At 41.2% G+C, this 26,319-nt stretch overlaps 1 protein-coding gene and 1 non-coding gene across 17 annotated transcripts in view; both read left to right on the forward strand.

Annotated features, from left to right (window-relative positions):
* Nucleotides 1–26,319, forward strand: part of PARD3 (par-3 family cell polarity regulator) — a 656,432-nt gene that overhangs the window by 626,262 nt on the left and 3,851 nt on the right. For all 16 annotated transcript variants that reach the window (XM_021685996.1, XM_044915499.1, XM_021685999.1 and 13 more), the window contains 2 exons: nt 10,427–10,547; nt 22,453–22,580. In XM_021685996.1, coding sequence (XP_021541671.1) covers nt 10,427–10,547; nt 22,453–22,580 — 249 coding nt within the window. The remainder of the gene's footprint in view (nt 1–10,426; nt 10,548–22,452; nt 22,581–26,319) is intronic.
* LOC123324978 lies at nt 16,327–16,430 on the forward strand. Its single transcript, XR_006540153.1, has one exon. It is a non-coding gene; the product is annotated as a U6 spliceosomal RNA (small nuclear RNA).

The following is a 26,319-nucleotide window of genomic DNA, read 5'->3' on the forward strand; positions in this document are numbered from 1 at the left end:
AATTCAGGTGTTTGGTGAACATATGGGGGATTTACTGTGAATTTATGACCTGTGGTTTGAGTGTAAAACCCCAAGATACTTGCTGATAAAACTTAATGAAGCTTGTGCAGAGGAGCTATTTTTATTTGTAGTTTGGTAATTGATACATTTCTTGGTTTAACCCTCCCAGCCTTTCCCCCATTTGTCATAAATCTTCCAGCCTGAGAGAAGAGAGAGAGCCAGAGTAGAAAGCCCTAGTCTCTTTAGCCAGAAGACTAGTGCTTACCGAGTATGAAAATTCAGAGATGCTTTTCCACAGCATTTCAGTCCTTTCCTTCCTCCCTTCCCTTTTAATCTAGCAATTTATGCTTGTTCACCTGCACAGGTAACAGGAAGCAAATCCAAGTGCCGTGGGAGGCAGCACTCTAGGTTCCTCTAAGAGAAGCAAAAGCCTTCAAAGAGGGGTGATACCACTTGACCCTGTCTTAAGAAAGCAAAGATGGAGGCACACTGTAGCTCATCATTAAAATCTCGGCAACAAATGCTGTGCCATTTAAAGGTTTCTAGCTCAGGAATCAATACTACCTTCAGGGATGGGAGCCTGCCACACACACTCTAGCAAGATTGCTCTGCTTTTCTGCTCCTAGGGTTTTACCAAGAACGCTCCTGATGTGAGTGCCAAGAAAGAAAACACATGACAAGGGCTCCATTTTAACATACGGGGTGTAATGGGTTTAATGAGAAACCTGTGTTTGCTCACTAATTTACAGCAATTAAGAACTCAGTTCTGACATCTGTAGATTATAACTATTTGTCTGGCGATTACAAGATCAGGAATAGTTTATGGAATTGCTAATCAGTATAGAGAAATAGCTCAGTGAGAAGCATGTGGAGTACCTGAGTCTCTCAGTGGCGCCAGCCCCTAGTAGTTGTGCTGGTAACGCTCTTTAGTTCAGTGACATTTCCCCCCAACACTGTAGTCATCACTGTTCAAGAACTTGTTTGTATCCACTTTATCATGCTGACAATCTGTCTGTTTTGAAAGGATTATAGCTCTGTACATCCGTGCATGACATCACCGTAAGACATTGCTTAATGATCTGAGACGCTTGTGGTCATTGCTGGCTGCGGGTTTCTAAAGCTATGTGACAGGTCTGCCCTACATGTGTTTCCTCCAGTGTCACTTTTTTGCCTTCTCTGGTCCTGGTGTCTGTTTGAAGTGACATCCTTGAAATAGCTGAATTTGAGACTTGCCATTGGTACAAATAAAGGGACTAAACGTTTTTCCTTTTCTAGGATGCAGAAAGAATTAGTAATTGGATAAGGAAGGGAAAGGTGCTTTAATTTTTCTCTAGTGAAAATATTTTGAAAAGTAATAGTATCTGGGAAGGATGGGTTGTTTACATAACATACTGGATCTTCAGTCTTTTCATTTGTGTGTAACTACCAAGGAAGTCAAAAAAGAGGTACATTTCCCTGAAATAAGTGGACCAAAATGCAGGGACCTCCTGTGAAGGGCAAGTTATCCACGGATAGCCTCAAGGCGTGGAAAAGCCAGAGTTCAGGAAAACAGGGTTCTTTGAGTGTCATGAATGGTGTCCTGAAAGTTTTAACTTACTATCTTCGTCTTTGTCAGTATGCTGGGATGCAGACCAAAATGATGTTTCCGAAGTCTTGACTGCAAGATCCCAGAGTCTGGGAGATGGTAGGACTTTGAGGCGCTGGTGGGTGGAGAAGAAAGAGTTCCTTAAGGGGAGAAGTTGGCAGTCAGCAGAACTCTAGGCGCCCCCCCCCCTCCCCAGTGTAGCATGGGACCCCTGGGGGAGTGCTAGAAATACATCATTGGGAATATGCTTCGAGTGTGGAGTGGCATGATATCCGAGATCTCAGACAGAATTTGAAAATTGACTTTTGTGGTTTTTTTTAATTGGGAAAAGAATAATGTCCTTTTGCATTTCCAGTAATTGGATGCCAAGTGCATGTGTGAAATCCAGTAGCATTTGGAATAGAATTTTGTACTTAGGCCAAAAAGTAAATTGCTAGGGCTGAGGAGTGTATAGCAAAAATGGAAAGGCCAAGGATGTAAGCTGATGTGGTTAACAAAATCTTTACTGTGTGTACCTGTTCTTTTGTAAATTGGGGATTTGAAGGACATATGTTAAGTGCCGAACTCTGGACAAACTAAGTAAAACCAGTTTTAACCAGGAATATCTCTGTGTGAGTTTATGTCAGATCCTGGCAGGTCACCTATTTCTGCCAGGAAGAGAAACTAGGAGTGAGCCCTTGAGTTCAATTTTACTGAATGACCTGATTGGTGGGTCTGTTTTCACCACACTCTGAGAAAACACCCACATGGCTGCTTTGGTCTCATGAGGACTGATTTTCAGAGGTCACAGAGCCAGAGTGGTTATCGTGGGTGAAGTGATGAGGAAATTGACTGTAAGAGTCACCCTAAGCAATTGGGTAGATTTCCATGGAGTATTCTTGGCGATATACTGGTGCTCAGTAGAAAGCATATTTGATTGGTTTCTTGGGTTAAGATCTGGCCAGTAACCATCTTTCAGGGACATCTTCTGCAATAGTATTTACTTTGTGCAATTTTACTCAGAGACTAGAACTTTGGAGTGACTAACCATATAAATGATAGTGGTAAAACTCATTCATAAAATACGATTCTTCTCTTGCATTCTGCTCTTCTAGCCAGCATGCTTTTGCAACAGGCAATATTTGTTTGGTTGCAACCATGGGCAGGGCTTAGGTCTTTGTACTTCTAGGCCACTTTACTTCATTTAATAAGTGTGTACAGCCCCCGCCCCCGCCTCCCCACCAGCACTGTCTAAGGTGATATGGTGGTGGTGGTGGTTTAAGGGAAGGAGGTTTAGAGTGTCTGTTCATTGTCTTTTGTTGCAATGGAGCACAAGAAAGCAAACCCACTGTGCAATCACATTTCAAACCCCTACTTGCATCACATCCACGAACATCCTGTGGGTGAAATCAAGACACATGGCCAAGGCCAACATCAATGGGTATTCATTCTATTGCTGTACAACAAATTAACAGTCTTAACAGCTTCTTCTGTCAGTTTCTATGGATGTGGGGTCCAGCAATGGCTCAGCTGAATCCTCTGTTCAGGGTCTCATCCAGGTACAATCAAAGTCAGCCAAGCGGAGGTCTCACTGGGAGGGTCCACGAGGGAAACATTTGAGTCACTGCTCCTGGAGTTGTTGATAACATTCTGTTCTCTGCAGCTGTAGGATTCAGGGCAACTTTCTTTTTCAAAGCCAGAAGAGAGAGATATGGTCTTGCAAGATGGGCACTGCATTCTTATATAATCACACAAATGTAATCATATCCATTCCTTGACCTTTGTCTCATTTCATTGGTAGAAGCAAGTCACAGGCCCTGCCCACACTCAGTGATGAGGAGTTGTGCGAAGGTGTGGATACTTGGAGGCAGGGATTGTGGGGCCACCCTGAAGTCTATCCATTACAAGTATTTGCGTAACAGTTTACCCTGCTGCAGGGACGTGACTTACAGAACATATATATATATATATATATATATATATATATATATATATAGTGATGAAGTCATGAGCTTAAGAAAGAGAAACACCTGCACATGTAAGTTATAAACACTGTAAAACAATGTTTACTGGTAGAATCAGAAGATGGAAGGAAAGGAGAAGATATTATGGAAAGAAAGATACGAGTGAATTTACCTTCTTCCTCTCCTCTTGTGCTAGAGATTATAATCATCTCTCCATTCTGGGCACCGTGGAAAGCCTGCCACCATTCATTCTCTCCCTTCTTTCTATCTTTCCCTTCCCCTTTCATGGTTTTCTTCCTTCTATGGGAAAACTACTATATACCAAGGTGGTATACCTTCTTGCTCAAAAAAATGAGTGGTCGTTATCCCTTCCACTGCATTCTGGATCCTAAAGCTATGCCCTCTATTCCAGCTTTCCAGATTTCTTTTGCATAATTAAAATGCAAGTGTTAAGGTATTTTTAGTCCATAAAGAATTAATCAGTCACATCACAAACTCCTCTCTCTCAGCATATGCTGGTCTGAGAAGATAGGTCAGAACTCCAGCCTGCAGGGCAGTATACGCAGTGTTAGATCAGAAGGAGCAGAGAGTTTCAGAGAGGCAAGACTAGATGGCCAGTGCCTAGTTGTCTCTTTTAAAAAATACTTCTGTTTCTTGGGCCTGTTACTAGGGGGATCACTGGCCTTATCTTGGTGCAGTGGAAGTAAATAGCCTAGAAAAGCAACATATAAAACAGGCAGCATCTGCAGAATACAAAGTAGAGCTTGCAAGCTAGCTGCCCACAGACCAATGTGGTTTTGGTTTTTTGTTTTGTCTCACCTAGGCTCAAAAAAAGAAAATAAGCCAACATTTAAAATTCATGGAATAGGAGAGAAAACTATAGTTCTGACTTCTCTTTTTTAAAAAAATTAGAAGGCAACACCAGGCTCACATCCCTTCAGGACAGGAATCTACTGGAACCAAGTAAGGGCCTCCCTTTCCAGACCATGCATATTATTCCCATTTGTCACAGAACCTACATGGGTGCTCCCAAGGCCGTTGGCTTTCCTTCCGTTGTTAGGTCGTTAGTCAGTTGCCCCAGGGGCGTTGGAATTTGTCCCGACTATGACGTTTGCAGGCTGAATTATTTTTTAAGTGTTGTCCATATAGCACCTGCAATGCTTTCAGATACATACAGATTCCTGGGACCCGCCCATGACTGACTGAATCAGAATTTCTCTAGGTGAGTCTTAGTCAATCAGCGTTTTTAAGCAAGCGCTTTCTATGATTCTCATGCACGCATGAGAACGGCTGTTGATGTTTCTTTTCTCACTCGCTGTACCTAAGGAGATGGTTGGATAGCGAGCCTGTGGGGCTCAGGTGCAGGACGGGCTCCAGAGCTCACCCGCACATAGGATCGTTGCTCCAGTTAGTGTGAATTGGTATGCTCAGCTGCTTTTGCAAAGCACGTTGCAGTGGTCCATTCCAAAGGCTATAAAGCCTAGCACTCTGTGTGATCTGCCTCTGACAGAAGAAGGTACAAACTCCATGGTAATTATGGATGGGAAAGATTTGAGTTCCATATAATTCAGAGTTACACTGTACAGGTCGGAAGAGGAATCTTTGTAGCGGGTGATCCAATGTATCCTTGTTTGAATGCTCTCAGAAAGACTTCCAGATCATTACTGAACCAAAACCAACTGCCTTCATTTAGTTTAAAATTTATATACAAATACACACACAACAAACACACACATATAAAAGTATAAAAGAAAGTTCCAATTGGACTAAAACTAAAAAAAAACAATGTGTAAGGGAAGACTGCGTTGGTGTTAGACTTAAATTGTCTTATGTCTGTCTGTGTGGATTCTTTATGAGAAAACCATCTCTATAAGTGCCCTCTTCATCCCTCCTTTCTGTAGAAATTATGATTTACTGGCTTGTCATTAAGAGTTGTATTGTCTCTCTCACCCATCTGCTTGACTCATGTGGTATCTTTGTTATATTCTTCACACACACACAAAATAATGAGCAACTTTCAATTGGCAATGAACCTAAATATAAGTTTATTGGGATGTGTATGGATTAGCCACTAATGCTAATGAATATTTAAAATTTCCTTTGGCTTTCTTGGCAGAAGAGCTAACCAAGAACTTTAGAAGTCCAAATGTCAATCATTGGCCCGTTATAGACTGGCCTGAGAAATAGAATGAGCAGTTGCAAGGGTTTCATTCTTGAAGCCAGGATTTCACCTTCAGACTGCCAACTGTTGTCCCCAAGGATGCTTGATGGTCTTCCAGTCTTTGGAAGTCATCATCAATCATGAAAACCATTGCAGCCCGTTTTTCAATTTCAATCCTTAGAGTGGCTTTGCTAGTCTTAGGCAAGTGGGTTGCCATGCTCTAGAGCAGAGGAAGAAAGGAAGCAAAGGAAAAGAGAGTGAAGCAATATCTCACCAGCGGCTGAGATTTGAAATAAGGACAGAAGTGACTTCCAGAACTTGGCTGTTACTGTGAAAAACAATGAGGTCACCAGAATTTAAAATTAAGGACACTGGGTCGCCTTCCTGTGTTGGGAGAGTTGCACTTTCAGTTAACCACAAATAGTACGAGATCAATTTTCATCAATGGCTTGACTTCATGAACCTAATAATTACAGGGTTAAAACTGTCTATGCTACATGAAAATAATAGGGAAATATTTCTAGTTAGACCTGTAAAATACTTTGTCAGTCAAGCCTCCTACAATCCTCCTATTAAAAGCCATGAAGAAGTATCCCAGGAACAAAAAAGTCACAGTTGGAGAAACAGCAGTGAGATTAATGAATGCTCACTTCCTATCTCAGGAACTATCTTCATGCCTACATTATCACAGCTTCACATGGAGAGCACGAGTTCCAGGGGGGTTGGGTATTATGTTGGGAAGCCATTATTGAAAACGTATGTGTTCAAAAATAAAAGATGCTGTATATGTTTCTTAAAAAACAGTGGGAATAGAACTTATACCGGAATTCAGTAAAGTGGCAGGATATAAAATCAATGCACAGAAATCAGTTGCATTTCTATACACCAACAACAAGACACAAGAAAGAGAAATTAAGGAGTCAATCCCATTTACAATTGCACCCAAAACCATAAGGTACGTAGGAATAAATCTAACCAAAGAAGCAAAGAATCTGTACTCAGAAAACTATAGAAAACTCATGAAAGAAATTGAGGAAGACACAAAGAAATGGGAAAACGTTCCATGCTCATGGATTGGAAGAACAAATATTGTGAAAATGTCTATCCTATCTAGAGCAATCTGCACATTTAATGCAATCCCTATCAAAATACCATTCACTTTTTTCAAAGAAATGGAACAAATAATCCTAAAATTTGTATGGAGCCAGAAAAGACCCCGAATAGCCAGAGGAATGTTGAAAAAGAAAAGCAAAGCTGGTGGCATCACAATTCCGAACTTCAAGCTCTATTACAAAGCTGTCATCATCAAGACAGTATGGTACCAGCACAAAAACAGACACATAGATCAATGGAACAGAATCGAGAGCCTAGAAATGGACCCTCAACTCTATGGTTAACTAATCTTCGACAAAGCAGGAAAGAATGTCCAATGGAAAAAAAACAGTCTCTTAAACAAATGGTGTTGGGAAACTTGGACAGCCACATGCAGAAGAATGAGACTGGACATTTCCTTACACCACACATAAAAAGAGACTCAAAATGGATGAAAGACCTAAATGTGAGACAGGAGTCAATCAAAATCCTTGAGGAGAACACAGGCAACAACCTCTTCAACCTCAGCCGCAGTAACTTCTTCCTAGAAACATTGCTAAAGGCAAGGGAAGAGAGGGCAAACATGAACTATTGGGACTTCATCAAGATAGAAAGCTTTTGCACAGCAAAGGAAACAGTCAATAAAACCAAAAGACAACTGACAGAATGGGAGAAGATATTTGCAAATGACATATCAGATAAAGGGCTAGTATCCAAAATCTATAAAGAACTTATCAAACTTAGGGCACCTGAGTGGCTCAGGTCATGGTCCTGGGGTCCTGGGATCGAGCCCTGCATTGGGCTCTCTGCTCAGCGGGAAGCCTGCTTCTCCCTCTCCCACTCCCCCTGCTTGTGTTCCCTCTCTTGTTGTGTCTCTCTCTCTCTCTGTCAAATAAATAAATAAATCTTAAAAAAAAAAAAAGAACTTCTCAAACTCAACACCCAAAGAACAAATAATCCAATCAAGAAATGGGCAGAAGACATGAACAGACATTTCTGCAAAGAAGACATCCAAATGGCCAACAGACACATGAAAAAGTGCTCAACATCACTTGGCATCAGGGAAATGCAAATCAAAACCTCAATGAGATACCACCTCACAGCAGTCAGAATGGCTAAAATTAAGTCAGGAAACGACAGATGTTGGCGAGGATGTAGAGAAAGGGGAACCCTCCTACACTGTTGGTGGTAATGCAAGCTGGTGCAGCCACTCTGGAAAACAGTATGGAGGTTCCTCAAAAAGTTGAAAATAGAGCTACCCTACAACCCAGCAATTGCACTACTGGGTATTTACCCCAAAGATACAAATCTAATGATTTGAGGGGCACATGCACCCCAATGTTTATAGCAGGAATGTCTACAATAGCCAAACTATGGAAAGAGCCTAGATGTCCATCAATAGATGAATGGATAAAGAAGATGTGGTATATATATACAATGGAATATTATGCAGCCATCAAAAAATGAAATCTGCCATTTGCAACGACATGACGGAACTAGAGGGTATTATGCTAAGTGAAATAAGTCAATCAGAGAAAGACAATTATCATATGATCTCACTGATATGAGGAATTTGAGAAACAAGACAGAGGATCATAGGGGAAGGGAGGGAAAAATGAAACAAGATGAAACTAGAGAGGGAGACAAACCATAAGAGACTCTTAATCTCAGGAAACAAACAGGGTTGCTGGAGTGGAGGGGGGTGGGAGGGATCAGGTGGCTGGGTGATGGACATTGGGGAGGATATGTACTATGGTGAGTGCTGTAAATTGTGTAAGACTGATGAATCACAGACCTGTACCCCTGAAACAAATAATACATTATATGTTAATAAAAAAAATTTAAAAAAACCCAAACAGTGGGAATAACAACCTTCTCAGCTCAAGAGTACGGAGGGGAAGTTTTAAGCCATATCCAAATGTGGGCTGAAGCCTTGTCAAGTAGCACATTTTACATACCCATTAACCTTTAATGTTCTCAGGGCGATCCATTCAAAATATTTGTCAGAAGGAAAAAGGGAAGACAGGCTTTTATTGACTGGGAAAATAATCAAACTTAGAGTATTGGCAGAATGTTCCAGAAGCTCTAATGAAATTAATAGCAACATAAAGGTGATAGGGATCTATCCAGTAGATTAAATGCTGAAAGACTATTCCATATTCTTGGAAGATGTTAATATTGCCCTATATGCAAATATTTTCAATTTGAGATTTGTAAACCTTTGGAATTCTTCAAAACACATGGAATTATATGAAGATATATATTAGAGAATTTATATACTCTACTATGCAGACTTTCTCTTTCCAAGCTACCTCTGACAAATTACATGACCCGGGGCAGGGGGGTATGCAGCCAGAAGAACTCAGAATCACACTGAGTAACCAGGGTAACATGTTTTCAATGAAGAGACCCAGTCTTCTAGTAGCTTACAGCTCCCCTTTCTGCAAGCAGCTTGGAGGGTATAGATGATACAAATATAAGGCTCAATTCTTGTCCTCAAGGAGTCTGATGTTTTGTTGGGGAGATAGCATGTACCTCATGTGCTTGAATAGCTCTCCTGATAGGACGTGCCTTCGTCCTCAGGGGGATGACACAGACCAAAAGTGCCATGAGATTTAAGATTGTTTTAACTTTGGCCATCTCTTCAATTCTTGCAAAATACTGCTTTTAAAATCTGTATGATTTTATAAAGCAGGGGCTTTGGAGTCTGATATATGTTTTACTAATTGACACAACATGGCACAGTGAAATCAGGGCTAAACTGGATACCAGAAGAATCTGGACTCCAGCCTCACCTCCCCATTGACCAGCTGGGAGACTGCAGACAAGTCACTTATCTTCTTCAAACGTCAGTTTCTACGTGTGTGTGTGTGTGTGTGTGTGTGTGTGTGTGTGTGTGAGAGAGAGAGAGAGAGAGAGACTACCATCTGTACCTATCTTAAAAAGCATTTTTGAGAATTAAAATTTAATGTTATAAAAAAAAGAAGGGAACATTATTATCAGCTAACTGGTGAAATCAAACTACCACCCAAAGTTATTTTTAAAATGCTTGTCATTTATGCTGTGAGAACTACTTTGTGTATAGACCTCTAATAACTCCTAAATAGGAACTTTATATGATGGCTTATGAAAATAATACTGCATGTTTGTGAGGCTATATTGTATGGTATTACCTTACTTGATTGTTGCAACTATGATATTTAGAGCAAAAATGATTATCATGTCCACTGCATATATATAAAAACCCCCACAACTCAGAGGTATTAAGTGCCTTAGTCTAAGAAGGTAGAGGAGCAAGGACAGGACCCTGATATTTCTGACTTTTAATGCAACGTCCTTTCCAAAAAAGTTTTGCTGCCAACACCTCACCAGATTACAGAAAGGAAATGAGGCTTTTAAAGTACTGTATAAAACAGGATTGTCTAAAAATACTGCTTGCCTTCTTGAATATCTGAAATAACTTCAATAACTCTTAATCATAAGAACAAAATGAAAGCATTTTAAATGCCCAGATATTGTTTTATAAACTCACTGCCTCTTAAACAGTGTTATTCCACAGCAAGCTGCCGTTTTCTTTCCCTAGCAACTGCAATTCACAGATTGTATCTCCAAAGGGTGTTCATTGTTGCCCCTTCTCTCTTTCAGCAACAGATCAACTCCTAGCAACCATGATCGGATACAGCGTCTACGGCAAGAATTTCAGCAAGCGAAGCAGGATGAAGATGTAGAAGATCGGCGACGTACCTATAGCTTTGAACAACCCTGGGTGAGTATTTGGTTCTGCAGCATAGCGAATAGTCTGACAACTTGCCTGCAGTAAGAGCCACTATGCTCTGACCTTCGTTCTTTATGAAACAAGACAAGATGGAGCCAAATTCCTTTGACCTTTAACATATTGACCTTTTCCTCATTTCCATCTGGGTTTCATCATTGCTAATTTCATTTTATATCTTGTTGCACCATCTGTCCATTGCATAATCAGTTTCATTTGCCTTATGACAAGACATAGCAAAAGGATTCTTGCTCTCAACGATGCACTTTTTTTTTAACTTTAGCAAATATTTTTCTATATACATTTTTCTCAGAATCAGAGCCAGAATAAATTAGTTGAACACATGTCTATTGTATATCTACTATACATGAAGTATAATATTTAGCAATTCTTGATTCTTTATTCTCCCTCATCCCCTTTGTGTATTCATTGAATCCCTCTTGTTTATCTGCCCATGTCCCTGTTCTAGCGTATCCTGCTCACAGCCATCACAGTGATTTTTCTAAAGCAAAATTTGGAATGGCTTCTCAAGGCCCACGAGAGAGAGAGGCACTAATCCCCCTAAGTCCAGCCCCAGACTTGTGCTCGGTTCTTATCTTTTCCCTTGGAGATGATGACACTTCTGGGAATGGGAGGCAATGGGGGAGATTTTGGCGGCGGGGTGTCGGGGGGGTTCAGGATGACAGGAATTTTGAAGAATCTCTTTGAAAACTTGAGAAAGAGTCAATCAGAGATGAACATACAAGCTGCTTGAGGTAGGAAGTTCTAGCTGAGAGTATTAGTAAGTCTAGTCAGCATGGGACTGTGCCCATAGCCAGCAATGTTAAAGGACTGGGAATAGAAAAACAATTTTTTGATTAATTTGGTGGTGGGGATTGGCGAGACAGACATGACAGAAAGTCAGGGAAGGCACACTGAAGGCATGGGGAAGATGCTGCTGGAGCATTGCCCAGGCCGGGTAGGGTGGTGAGTACAGGTCAAGGAAACATTATCCCAGTTGCCTGGGAGGATGACAGAAGGGTTGGCGGTCTAGGGGTTATAAAGCCTAGGGGGCTGTGGTCAAAACAGTATATTTTTTAGAGCCCAGGATCTTGGAGGTGGGACAGTTCTGGATGATTTGAGGTCAAAGGTATGCCATCCATGTGAGTTCTGAAGTAGACGAGAGCTTAAGGTCCAAAAAGTTAATGAGTTCGGTTCAAAGTGCTGGGATTATAATTACACTAGATATTTGGGAAAGGGCATGTACTCAACTGACCCAGAACTGAGAGGTTGGTTATTTTGCAGGGAAGCAGAGATAAAGGTAGTAATGTAGTTGGAGGCTTCAAAGCTAGATTAGAAGTTTGAAGAAAGATGGTATCAGGACAGAGCATAGGCCCACTGGCCAGGTGACCTGGCTCTTCAGGCCTATCTTCTTATGTTGTAAACCAAGAGAGTTAGACTAGATGGTTGAGTGTCAGTTATTAAATCCTTTGTTAAAATGAAAATTTAAGAGGAAGCTGAGTGCATAAGGCAAAGTAGATATAAGCAAATCTCCAAGTGTGGTCCACGGACCAGCACCTTGAACCGTCACTTGGAAGCTTGTTATAATTGCACATTCTTGGGTCCTGCCTCAGACCTACTGGATCTGAACCTCTCTGGGTGGGACCCAGGAATCTAATATTTTAACAAGCCCTTGAGGGGTCATTCTGAAGCCTGTTCAACTTGGAGAAGCACTGCACTACAGCTTAAATCATCTCTGAGGTCCTTTTTTGTCCTAAAATCCAACACCCTCAATATACTCTGTACAAGGCCAGAAACCTATAAACGTTTTGATCATGGGGTTTAGTGATCAAACTGGAGTCTGTGGAAGATCATTTTGAGAAAGAAGAAGGAAACATGGGAGAAGTGGTGCTAGTTTGAAGGGCTTTACCTCAGTTCAAGTTAGGAAGGTGGAGCAAGCCTTAAAGAGGGCAATCGGCAATATGAGACCAACATCCAAGGGTAAAAAGTCCTTGTGAAATCGATCCTAGCCTTACTTTGGGAGATTATAAAACAAGTTCAGCAAATATAATATCTAAGAAAATCTCTAATTGTGTTTCTGCAACAATATTACTATTAATGGTATTGTTTTTCTAAAACATTTATTTTTTAGATGATCAAGTAAATTGAGTCATTCCCAGGTAGCAACATGACAGAATTATGTTAATTTATTTATATTGTTTGGCATAATTGACTCAGTCTCTTCCTACCAGGTTTCCTAAAGCAGGGTTCTTTTTTTTTTTTTAATTAAGTTTTTAATTTTAATTCCTGTATTAGTCACACAGTGTTATGTTAGTTTCAGGTGTACAATATAGTGATTCAACACTTTCATATAACACCAGGTGCTCATCACAACAGGTGCACTGCTTAATCCCCATCACCTATTTTACCCATCCCCCCACCCACCTCCTCTCTGATAACCATCAGTTTGTTCTCTATAGTTAAGAGTCTGTTTCTTGGTTTGTCTCTCTCTCTCTTCTTTTTTCCTTTGTTCATTTGTTTTGTTTCTTAAATTCCACATATGAGTGAAATCGTATGATATTTATCTTTCTTTGACTTATTTTGCTTAGCATTATACTCTAGCTCCATTCATGTCATTGCAAATGGCAAGATTTCATGCCTTGTTATGGCTGAGTAATATTCCATTGTGTGTATCCCACCTCTTCTTTATCCATTCATCTATCAGCAGACAGTTGGGCTGCTTCCATAATTTGGCTATTGTAAATAATGCTGCAATAAACACTGGGGTGCATGTATCCCTTTGAATTAGTGTTTTTGTATTCTTTGGGTGAATATCCACTAATGTGATTACTGGATGGTAAGGTAGTTCTATTTTAAACTTTTTTTTTTTTAAAGATTTTATTTGTTTATTTGAGACAGAGAGAATGAGAGACAGAGAGCATGAGAGGGAGGAGGGTCAGAGGGAGAAGCAGACACCCTGCCGAGCAGGGAGCCCGATGCGGGACTCGATCCCGGGACTCCAGGATCATGACCTGAGCTGAAGGCAGTCGCTTAACCAACTGAGCCACCCAGGCACCCTCTATTTTTAACTTTTTGAGGAACCTCCATACTGTTTTCCACAGTGGCTGCACCAGTTTGCACTTCCACCAACAGTGCACGAGAGCTCCTTTTTCCCCACATCCTCACCAACACTTGTTTCTCATATTGTTGATTTTAGCCATTCTGACAGGTGTGAGATGATATGTCATTGTAGTTTTGATTTGCATTTCCCTAATGATGAATGATGCTGAGCATCTTTTCATATGTCTGTTGGCCATCTGGATGTCTTCTTTGGAGAAATGGCTGTTCAGGTCTTCTGCCCATTTTTTAATTGGATTATTTGTTTTTGGGGTGTTGAGTTGTATCAGTTCTTTATATATTTTGGATACCAACCCTTTATCGGATATGTCATTTGCGAATATCTTCACCCATTTGGTAGGCTACCTTTTAGTTTTGTTGATTGTTTCCTTTGCTGTGCAAAAGCTTTTTATTTTGATAAAAGAGTTTTTATAGTCCCAATACTTTATTTTTTTTTTATTTACAAATTTTATTTTTTTTTAAAGATTTTATTTATTTATTTGAGCCAGAGAGAATGAGAGAGAGAGAGAGAGCACATGAGAGGGGGGAGGGTCGGAGGGAGAAGCAGGCTCTCCGCCGAGCAGGGAGCCCGATGCGGGACTCGATCCCGGGACTCCAGGATCATGACCTGAGCCGAAAGCAGTCGCTTAACCAACTGAGCCACCCAGGCGCCCCCATCCCAATACTTTATTTTTGCTTTTATTTCACTTGCCTCAGGAGACAGATCTAGAAATATGTTGCTATGGGCAATGTCAGAGAAATTACTGCCTGTGCTCTCTTTTAGGATTTTTATGGTTTCAGGTCTCACATTTCGGTCTTTAATCCATTTTGAGTTTATTTTTGTGTATGGTGAAAGAAAGTGGTTCAGTTTCATTCTTTTTTTTTTTTTTAAAGATTTTATTTATTTATTTGAGAGACAGAGAGAGTGAGCATGAGCAGGGGGAGGGGCAGAGGGACAGGGAGAAGCAGGGCCTGAGATCAGGACCTGAGGTGAAGGCAGACGCTTAACTGACTGAGCCACCCAGGCATCCCTCCAGTTTCATTCTTTTGCATGTGGCTGTCCGGTTTAGCCAACACCATTTGTTGAAGAGACAGTCTTTTTCACCACTAGGTACTCTTTCCTGCTTCAATGAAGATTAACTACCACATAACAGTGAATTCATTTCTGGGTTTTCCATTCTGTTCTGTTATCTGTGTGTCTGTGTTTGTGCCAGTAACAGACTGTCTTGATGATGACAGCTTTGTAATATAAGTTGATGTCTGCAATTTTGATACCTTCAGTTTTACTTTTGCTTTTTCAGGGTTGCTGTCTCTATTTGGGCTCTTTTGTGGTTCCATACAAATTTTAGGATTGTTTGTTCTAGTTCTGTGAAAAAAATGCTGTTGGTATTTTGGTAGGGATTGCACTAAATGTGTAGATTGCTTTGGGTAGTATGGACATTTTAACAATATTTGTTCTTCCAATCCATGAGCATGGAATGTCGTTACATTTCTTTGTGTCTTCTTTAATTTCTTTCATCAACAATTTATAGTTTTGGAATACAGATCTTTCACCTCTTTGGTTAATTAAGCTTATTCCTGAATATTTCATTGTTTTTGGTGCAATTGTAAATGGGATTGTTCTCTTATTTTCTCTTTCTGCTGCTTTTTTATTAGTGTATAGAAGTGCAACAGATTTCTGTACATTGATTTTGTATCCTGTGACTTTTACTGAATTCATTTATCAGTTCTCATGGTTTTTTGGTGGAGTCTTTTGGGTTTTCTATATATATAGTGTCATGTCACCTGGAAATAGTGGAAGTTTTACTTCTTCCTTACCAACCTGGGATGCCTTTTATTTCTTTTTGTTGTCTGATTACGGTGGCTAGGACTTCCAGCACTATGCTGAATAAAAGTGGTGAGAGTGGACATCCCTGTCTTGTTCCTGACCTTAGGGGAAAAGCTCTCAGTTTTTCACCATTGAGGATGATGTTCTCTGTGGGTTTTTCATAGATGGCATTTATTATGTTGAGGTATGTTCCCTCTAGGCCTACTTTGTTGAGGGTTTTTATCGTGAATGGATGTTGTACTTTGTCAGATGCTTTTTTTCTGCATCTATCGAAATGATCATATGGTTTTTACCCTTTCTCTTATTGATGTGATGTATCATGTCAATTGATTTGAAGCAGGATTCTTTTTTGAGGTGTGGTAAACATCCTTAGCTATGTATATTTCACAGAAAGGCTGAAAAAAGGAAAGAGTACAGTGGCCACCTAAAGGAAAAAACCAACCCTATATGAAAATGGTTCTCAAACACAGAGTTCTAACCTTGCAAGAGCCTGCATGGGTTTCTGAGTCCCCATACCACACTGTGAGGAGCAGCGGAATGCCGACTTACTTTTCTTGGGAATGTGGATTTCAAACCACAAACCAGCGTATTTGCAACATTACTGTTTAATTAATTATTTAATTGATCAAATGTATTGAGTGCTCATTACTATGTTCCAGTCAGTGTGTTTGGTGCTGGAGGACAAAGACGGGAAGGAAAGACTACCCTTAGAACTCTACAGTCGAGCCGATCCAAAGGAAAAGAATATTTTGTACAGTTTATGATACAGGTGTGCATGGAGTATTATGCACAGAGGAACCATGGCCAAATAAGTGTGGGTGGTTAGGAAAGGCTTGAAAGAAGACCTCAGTGTTCGCCTTGGCAGCACGTGTGCCGAAATTGGAACGATACAGAGATTAGTACAGCCCCTGCACATGGATGACATGCAAATGCAGGAAGTGTTCCACATTGAAAAAAAGAGAAAGAAAAGAAAGAATACCTCATTGAAGTTAAAATATATTTTAAATACATAACTTTGAGAAAGAGAAAAACATGTATTTGGGAACTAAGATTGATTGGACTTTTTCTGGCTGGTGACGTTGTACCCACATGCAGAATGTCCAAGTTTGTTTGAGGCTAACTGAGCATTTCCTACGTCGTAGCTGTGGATGTTTTTCACTGGGAGATGTGGAGATGATTTGATATCCATTTTGGTTCCTTTATAAGGATTTTTTTTCTTAATGGAGGTGGGGAATATGTTGGCATTCATTTCTATTTATCTACTTGATACAGTCATGTTAGGAAAAATGTTTGAAAAAATCTTACACATCCAGAAATTCACCTACTGAAGGTCATAGGCCAAATTATTGTATATCAAAATGCTGTAGCAACTTTAGACCGACCACTTGGCTTGTATTATCATTTCCTGTAATGAGTGAGTGGGAAATTATTTGGATGACAAGCTGATTACTGTAGGAATGGAATAATTTCCTAAATTGTGGGTCACAAGTCAGACCTTTTTCTTTTTCTTTTTTTTTTTTAATTTTCAAACAATTGGGATCTTGCTGTGTACTCTCCTTTCTACTGATCATATAAATGAGCTTAAAGTGACTGTAATTCTCCTTAGTGTATTAATTTTCATACCAATTCTCATTGTTGCCTTAATAAGAGCTGCTCAGTTGTTCAAAATGTAGCTGGGTCTATGGTTTTTATTATGTGTTTTACAAAATGAGCTTTGAGTGTCTTAGAGTCTTTTTTTTTTCTTTTCCTGTATGTACTCTGACCTCGAAAGGTCACTGTGTTTGGAAAGGATGAGAATGTGATCTCACCCATTGGAACAGTTTGTAATCATTTTAGTTTTAAGGAACCACAAACTCATCTTCAAACTGTGTGTCCATCTTAGTCCATAGTAGTTGAAATTGCCATGCTTGTTGGAAATGCCACACACAAAGTGCAACCAGATGTATCATATAGAAAAAGATCCAAGCCAATTACTTTACATACAGAGAGCGATGCTGCAGAAAATTCATCCAAGTAGCCCTTTTCAATTCATCCATTTTCAAAATGTTCTCCCTAAACTCTAGTAGTGTGGAATGCACCTGTTCTGGGCTTTTGTTCAAAATAATGTTTAGGCCTGAGGGAGCTGATTTGTGGCACAAAAGGTCTTTAGATGAGCAGAGGCCCAGAAAATTTCCTTAGCTCCATAATTAAAGTGAATTCTCTCCCCAGTTTGGTAAGAGAAGAAGAAGAAGAAGGAGAAAAAGCAACTTCTTCCCCCGTGTCGTGCCAGGTGCAAAATAAATAAAGCAGCAAGTTGTTTTAAATCTTTCTTAAGATAATGGAAAAATAGCTGAGGTTAGGGTTATTATCACAGGGCTCAGATATGGACAGGACTTAGTGTTGCTTTTAAAAGAATTAAATTGCAGGCTGCAGACATAAGTACAGTATGCTGTTAAAACTTTGCAGATACCTGAATGTTGCCCACAAGGAGACTTGCTGGCTGAGGCGGTTGATAGATGGGATAATGGAACCTTTAATAGCTATATTGCTAAATCCTTTCCATCCTGGGTTGGTAGTGACTGAAAGCAGGTTAGTCCTTCAGATGGAAAATTGATCCTCTGCAATGTGAATACCCTCTTCTCCCCCAAGCTTTCTTCCTAGCTGTCTTTAAACAACAACAACAACAAAATCTGTCCTTTTCTCCATTTTTCTGTCTTGGACTTTTAATGGCTCCTCTTCCCTTGTTAATTAGCAAGCCAGTCTGCAGTACACAGCCACCCCGCACCCCAAGAATGCCTTCCCTGTACCTGGGGAATTTGAGCAAATTATGCTTTTGTTTTTTTATTTTCATCTTTCTTAAGACTTCAAGGGTATCTGCTGTGATTTCCTTATAATGGGGCCCCATGCCTTGACTCGACAAATGCCTTCTTGGTTGATAGCCTTGCAGTTCACATTGGGTGGAAAACACCTCCCTTGGAAGTTGACCTGGAGAAAGCCATTCCTGCAGCAAAGGGGGGCCCTTTACTCATGGCCAAAGCCTCCGTGCTGCTGCAAAGTAGACCCCTTTCTTGTAGCCCCAGGACCCGTCCCCCCAGCCAAGGGCTCCATGACCGGTGGGCCATGCCACCCACAGAGGCGTCAGGTAGTAGAAACGAGTGAAGCTGCTTTGGGTCATCATCAGCACCTGACAGTAGAGAGCTGGCTTCTTTTGTAGAGCTAGCCTCTATTTTCAACCTACCTGCTGTTTAAGGAGGGGGGAAATAGATCCAGACACTGGTTGGGAAAGAGGAGATAGAGACAAACGGTGTGTAAAAATCAAACATGTATTTATAAAAACTTTATGAGGGAAACTGGTATCCTCTGCAGATTTTTCAAGCATTACTCACATCATCAGTAGCAATTAAGCTTTTCAACATTCAGAACCCGCAAGAGTTCGATCGATAGTTGTGAAAGTATCTTGGGTGATGGGGTAGAGGGGCAGGGCTGTGAAGGCAGGATCGATAGACAAAAGTTAACTTTGTCTTGATTAAAAGTTTCCAATGAGTCTGCTACAGAAAATAATTACCAAGATTAGCAGTTGCCATATGCACTCATATATTAAGCTCTAAAAGTCTTACAATATTGCCTAGTTCTAATTGGCACTGAAACATTGTATGGTGTGTATTTATTTTTGTTCTTTCTTTAGTCTATTAACTGTTAACAGTTTTGGTTTTGTGTTTTTATTTTTTGTATTGTTTAGTTTTACTTTGGAAGAAGAAGAATGATTTTGTTTAACTGAGAAAAATGCTTAGTTAATGACTTAATGTAATAAAAACTCTGTGTAGAAGGTATTTTTAATATTTTGTTTTACACTAGTAAATGATAGCCAAATTGTGTAGCTTTTCCAAACTTTATATAGTTGTTGGTACGGTATAAATAGTATCTCTCTATAATCACGATAAAGACCAGCACTTTGCAACTCACTTCCGAAAGTAACATAGTTTTCACTGTGGTTTCAAACATGAGCCATGAAGAGATTCACATATCGTGGCCCTCCAGTGTACTGTGTAATAGATAACCATGTATTTATTTCTGTTTACAATCTCTACATTTTTATGGCCTTGGCAACCTTGGCTATTTTTTTACTTGAAAGGTCATTGCTTGTCACAAATTTCCTCACAAACAAGGCCAGGTTATTTGTAATTTGCACTCTTAAAAACAGAGCTATTGCCTTATTGTCTGGCAAATCTCCAGAATTATTACAACTATAATTTACCCATGTGTTTCCCTGTATACATGTTACTTTGTTGTTGTGGTTGTTGATACTGTTTTATTTGAAAACCTGCCTTCTCTCTGGGGTTACATAATTTGTAACCTTTCTTCATTTCCTTATTTTTGTGATTTTGGACTCCAGAAAAATTATCCTATATCTGCCAGAGAGATGGAAACCACAGAATTTAAAAGTCAGGATTGTCCATGATAATACTGTTCCTGCAATTCACATTTTTATGCGATCGTCGTTGAAATCATGAATTAGGTTATTTTTGATTCGGGCCAAGTACGAAACTTGCCAGGATGAATTTACCTAGTTTTTGCTCTGGGCTGCTCATGTATACAATCTTCCTGGAAATCTGCAGCTCAGTAACGTTTCATCTTAAAGACAAAGGTGATTCTTTTTAAGAACCTACCCGTTTGTATGCTTTAAAAAGAGAAATGGAATAAAATATTCATGGTAAGGCTAAGGTTTATATTTCATCATAGTGGGCAGACTAGTATGACATGTATCAGTTTGCTGATACCAAACTCATTCACTCACGTTAAATTTTCCGATCCCGTGTGATGATAATTTTATTATTGGAGTTCATCAAGATCCAGCTAGATGCTCGCCACTGATAAGGTTTGAGATGAACAGTGTCAGAAACCAAACACTGGAGGAAACAAAAGCCCTTCAACAACTTCTTTTTTTTTTTTTTTTTTTCTGTCAGAATCGGATTTTCAGGCCTCTGGGAGAAACAACTTAAAAATACACCTGAAATTTCTACAAGACCTTGCATTTTCTTTTCACATCTCCACAAGCAGTGTGTCACAGAACAGCATGAGCTTAAAAAGCTGGTTACTAAATCCTACTGCAGCATGCCAGATCTTTCAAGACCGCTTGACACATGTATATAGCTTATACTGAGTGAAAAGGAAAGGGAAATGTCGTTCTTTTTTGAGGGTGTAAAGGCAATTGTGTAGTATTTTCTTGCTTTGCTTTCCCTCTGTCCAGTGGCTTCTCTCAAGCTTCCCATGCCTCACCATGAACAATAGAACCGCTCAGTTCTCATTTTGGCCAGCCTCATCGAGTGTAATGGAAGAAAATGTCTGTCTTCTTTAATGGAGTAGATGAACAATTGGTTGATGCTTTGTTTGCATAAGCAGAACTCACTCAGCAAAGTGTTTTCCTTGCTGAAGGCACCGCTCATGTGTTATTTGAATGGTGTTGTGGAGCGGGTCTCAGAACACACATTTGTTCCAGTGAGTGTGGTTATAAACATCCACTAGTAGAGACTGGGGTATTGTAAAGCCTAATCTCTTCACATATTATTTTTGTATCGGGATATTTTTAATATGCTCACTGACTATGCCCATATGCTTTGAAATTTTTGTCCCATATATTGCCTTATTATTGCTTACCAACAAATAAGATAATGCTGGCCAGGCAGAAAGAGAACAATAGGCGATGCTTGCTTTCTGTTCACACAAAAGCCAACCACAGGAGCCGCTCCTTAAGTAGCAAGCCCACGTGTTATCTTACAACTCTCTGAACGAATGCGAAGACTCTGTTATTTTAGGAAATTAGTATCGAGTCAAAGTCTGCCATTGGTTTTCAACTCTCAAAGAAAATCGATAGCTTGTTTTTAAGAGACATTCTTCACGCAGAATATGCCTGTTGCACAATGTTGCATAACACAGAGGGGAACAGAGGTCTGCCAGTGCCAAGAGGGATTACTTAGTGAATGCTACCGATGCTAAGATAAACCACTGTTGAGTGTTTTGTAAAGTTAGAGGCATCGTTGTCTATTTTGAGCAGAGCTACCTTCATTTTAAAAGGGCAGATCTAGAAGGTAAGGTAAGCTAAAAACTGTCAGTGAGAAGCTGAAGCATCCACAGGGGCTTGATCCGCACAGCACACCGTACACAGCCAATATCTGATTTTGCTGAGAGGCAGCAATCAGCAGATGACCTGCTGACCAGTGTATTTAGCCAGAGGGAGTGAAAGTTTCTCCATAGAATATAATTAACCCAGGTAAAAAAAAATGCCATTTCCTAATAAGTAAGGCAACATGTATTATCTCATAACCCATTCAAGTAGCTATTAGCTTTTGGGTTTGTTCTTTTGATGAGTGTTTCCGTTCCCATGTGGCCGCCATCTGTGGGTTGGAGGAGACCTGTCCGTGGCTAGCAGTGCCTGGTTTCAGCCGATTTCCGTTCAAAATTTAACTGTCATCCTTTAATAAAAGGGGAATCAGCTATATGGTAGTCTATTGCTAGACTAAAATATGTAACTGCTGAAAAAAATTCACCAGCACAGCCAACTTTCAAGGACTTTTCCACTTTTGTGAATTATTGTAGCAAATCTTGATTGACTGACTTATTTTTGGCCTTGGCTTCTTCTGGTCTGCTGAGCAGCCTCGCTCCCCTATGTTTGCTGGACAGACAAGGGATACAAAGCGGTATGTAATGCTGGTATTTACCAAACCTCATTAGGAAGACGAGAAAAGTTGACCTCTCAATTTCAGACCGTCCTCAAGCCATAATCAAAATTTAAGATGCTTGAGGATTTGGGGCTCAGAAGAGCAAGGGGAGTGATACCTCTTTATTCACACTCGAGCACATGGCAGTGGACTTTTGGGAAAAGTCGCAGCCTCTGTAACGTGCTTCGGAGTCGATCCTTAAGCATGGAAATTGGGTCAACCCGGCACGCGCTCTCCGTGCTTCCGCTCTTGCTAACCGTTTCGCATTTCCGTCCCTCAGCCGAACTCCAGAGCAGCGGCGCAGAGCGGCCGGCACTCGGTGTCTGTGGAGGTGCAGATGCAGCGCCAGCGGCAGGAGGAGCGCGAAGGTTTCCAGCAGGCGCAGCGCCAGTACAGCTCCCTGCCCCGGTACGGAGCCCGGGCTGAGAGCGCGGCCTCCCACTCCTTTGGCAAACCCCTCCCTGCAACACCGCCCGGCTTCTCCCGCTCACCCACGGCAGCACTTCGGGAAGCCGCCGCCGGCCGGGTGGGGGAGGCATTGCTCAGCCTGCGTGGCCCTCTTACCGTGTGGCAAGACGACTGGGAAGGGAGGCGCTGCAGGAGATGCCAGGCCTTTTACCCCAGAGCTCCCCAGCTGAGAGCAAGATGATCGGATGCAGGAGTACTGGGCTGAGGGGTCACACCTGGGATCCGGTATTCGTTCTGCTACTTCCCAGGGGAGCCGTGGACCAGATGGTTTCTTCCTCTGAAAAATGGAAAGCTAACTCTTACTTTGCCTGGCTGCTAGGCTAAGTAGCCTGTCGGGTACTGTGTAGATCTAGGGTTCTATGAAAGGGTGGGGGTGCATGCCCGTGGTTTCGGCTCAGGTGGGATCTCTCTTACTCTCCTGCCATCCTTGCTTTTGCTGGGTGCTGGTCCTCAGAGTCCCAGGGATGCCCACCTCATTAGCCAACAAGCTGGAAGGGTCTATCAGCTGGGCTCCCCCTGTGGATTCTCTGCCCCAGGCCTGGAGAGTGCTCAGGTGACTGAGCCCTAATACACTGAAATGATAGCCATTTTTCCATCTAAGTATTTCCTCCATGCACAGTAAGGAATAACAGTATTTAAAAACATTCATCTTCCCAAACTTCCCACGAGGCACTCCTATAATCACAATTATTACAGACATTTGTTCTATTTCAAAACCAGGTGACAAAAACATTTTGCATGCGAAAGAAAATACACTTACCATGTTTGTATCAGGTGGATACTTGGAGTGAGAGCAGAGCAGTGTGGGGGGTAGCAAGTGCTTATCACTGTCAGCTTGACTGACCGACATAAAAGTAGTCTTGATTTGCTTCTCATTTTTATTAATGATGAGTCCCCTTTAACTGTTAAATAATCACTATAATAACCATGAGGGACTTGGCTTCATTGTTGTAGATCAGATAAGGGAATGAGGTTATGAATGAAAATCTGTACCAGGCTGAGTACCGTTATTATAGTCATTGTAATCGTAGTATTACTAGTATTGTAGTATTGTTCATTCAGTTGTTCTTTTTTAATCTATAAAGCTGTATCTCCTTAGAAAACTAAATTATTTTTTCTTTTACATGGGAGAATTGCTTTTTCTTTTAAACGGGAGGATATTTATTTAGCCTACTCTAGGTAAGTTTGAGTCTGGACGGGGCCTTGGAAATCAGGTTGTCCTACAAGAGCAGCTCAGTGAAATTAGGTCCCTTGCCCCAAGGTCTCACAGCTAGTACGTAATTCTGCCAACATTCAAACCCAAACCTGCCCATGTCCTAAATCCTAATTTCATAAGGCTCATTGCTACCAAAGGTTTTGGTTTCCAAGTCTGGAATTTTAACGGGTGTAGGTGTAAAGGTTCTCTCTGTGCTCTACTGCCCTTAGCATTTGGAAGAAGGCCACTGTATGAATCGGCTCAATGCACCAAATGTGAAACAGTTCAAGGATTCTACATAAAGGTTCTTCTGTGTCAAAGCCCTACCCGCCCGCCTGTGTGGCTTGCTTTCCATCAGAAAGATGAGTGCGACCCTGTGGATCAGTTGACCTGCCTGGTGGTCAGTAGCACATTGCGGTCCATGGGAACAGCATTGCCTGTGCAGGGGCTGCGATCTGATTTTATTGGCAAGTGGTTTGGCTTCATAAATGTTTGTTGTGTTTGAGAGTATAGGAGATGAAGGAGAAATATCAGAAAGCGTAATGTAAGGGGTGGGGTGAGCCGGGAAATGCACGGGGCTGAGGAAAGGAAGTGGGAGAGATGGTGGCCAAGCGCCTGGAAGGACACACGGTGGAAGAAGAGCCCGTCGGGTCCCCGTCCTGGGCAAGAGGACAAAGACGGATGGGGTACTTCTTCCGACTTTCTCCTGGTTGTGCTCGCAGGTAGCCCACTACTCCAGACTGAGCCTCTGCTTTCTTCCCCACCTCCTGGTCCTCTGAGCTGCCTTCCTTGCTGTCCCTCTCCCTTCTGAAGCGCCCGGCAGAAGGATCTGATTCACAGAGAGGGCTGCTGCTGGTACCTCTGCTGGCGGTTAACAAAAACCGCCTCTGTGTTCACCAAAGCCCCCTTATGACCAGGCACTGTATTCTGTGTCAGTATGAGAAAAGCAGAAATTCCAAAAAGAACGAGTTGCAATTTCAGGCAGGAGGGCTGGTAGGCCTCTTACAGCCTGTACTCCTCTGTCAGAGAAGTTTCTTGATGGGAGTGGCTATTGTGAGGAAGATTCAGGAATGTAGAACCTTGCCCCCAGCTTGGATCCCTGGAGGGTGGTCCCACTTGACAAAGGCTGTGTGCAGAGATCTGGAGGAAGGTAAAGAAACCAAACAGGAGCTCAGAGGGAGACTGCAACAACCTCCATGGGCTTGAGTCAAACCCACATTTCTGACATGTGAGATTCCTCAAAGACATTTGACCTCTGCCTTTCGGATGTTGACAATTAGCAGAGTTTCATCTAAACAAGTTGGTGTGGGATTTGATACCAAAAAGACTTCACACACAGCAGAAGTTCTCTTGCAAAGTGGAGCATAAAATAAAACGGTCATTCTTTCTATCAGTAGCACTAGGTAAGGTGGTTTGAATTAGAGGGATGTATATAAGCTGGAGTGGTTTGTAAATTCTAACTGTAAATAACAAACCTCTAGACAGAATTCAAGTTACATTTTGAAATGTCAGTAAGAAACTAGTCAGGTAGTAACACGTGTTTGGAAGGAAAGACCTGAGTGGACCCACACACACTTAATTCTCAATCAGACGAGAATTTCTTTTTTTAATTTTTTTATTCCTAAATTAGTTCTTTTGTTTTCTTTTTTACTTTCTTTTTTTAATCCTTTTGACACTTCTAGATTAGTTTCTTAGTGTTCAAAAGGCAACTCTAAAACTGAGTATAGGTATGTTCAGTTATAGTCATGGATAGGAAGACTTATTTAAGCTCCTTTATTAAATATATATATTTTTCTTTTCCTGCTGTCCCTCCATTTGCTCTTCATCTTTCCTTCTCCCATGGCTTCACATCTGTTTGGTGGCTGACTTCCCTGCTCCGCACACCTCACTTCCCTTCTGTGTTCCACACCCGGACATGGTGTCCCCACCAGGCCCATTTATTATGTCTCTAAGCTGCTTGTCAACGTGTCAGCCTTGGTCTTTATACCGTTCTTCATCTTTCTATGTCCTCCTCACTGCAGTGTCACCTCAGTGACTAAATGGCTTTCCTAAGGCATTGGGTCTTTGGGGTAAGCCCTCTAGAGGATTGTGGTCTTCAGGCCATATTGAAAGTGATTGTAATCTGTCTACTTGGTCCTGAGCCTAGTGTAGAAAACTCTCATTGTCTGCTGTTTTCTCGAGTTTCTCTATAAGCTGCGCATTTCTCATCCTCTCCTTAATCAAGGGCTTATTGATACCACTGGTTTCCTTACCAAGGAAGCGTGCGTGCACGTGTGCGCACGCACGTGTGCGTATATCTGTGCGTATGTATTTTCCCCACGTATCTTACTTCATACCTCAGGCCGGTCTGCTTTCTTCCTTCTGGCCCGCCTAATTTGAAGAATATTTTAGCTACAAGAAATTCTTTCTCTCACATCATCGTCATTTCTATCCCTAACAGACCTTTAGTGACTTCTCAATGTATTTAAATAAAAGACTCTGTCT

The sequence above is a fragment of the Neomonachus schauinslandi genome, chromosome 5 (genome assembly GCF_002201575.2).
Source record: "Neomonachus schauinslandi chromosome 5, ASM220157v2, whole genome shotgun sequence".
Classification (NCBI taxonomy): domain Eukaryota; kingdom Metazoa; phylum Chordata; class Mammalia; order Carnivora; family Phocidae; genus Neomonachus; species Neomonachus schauinslandi.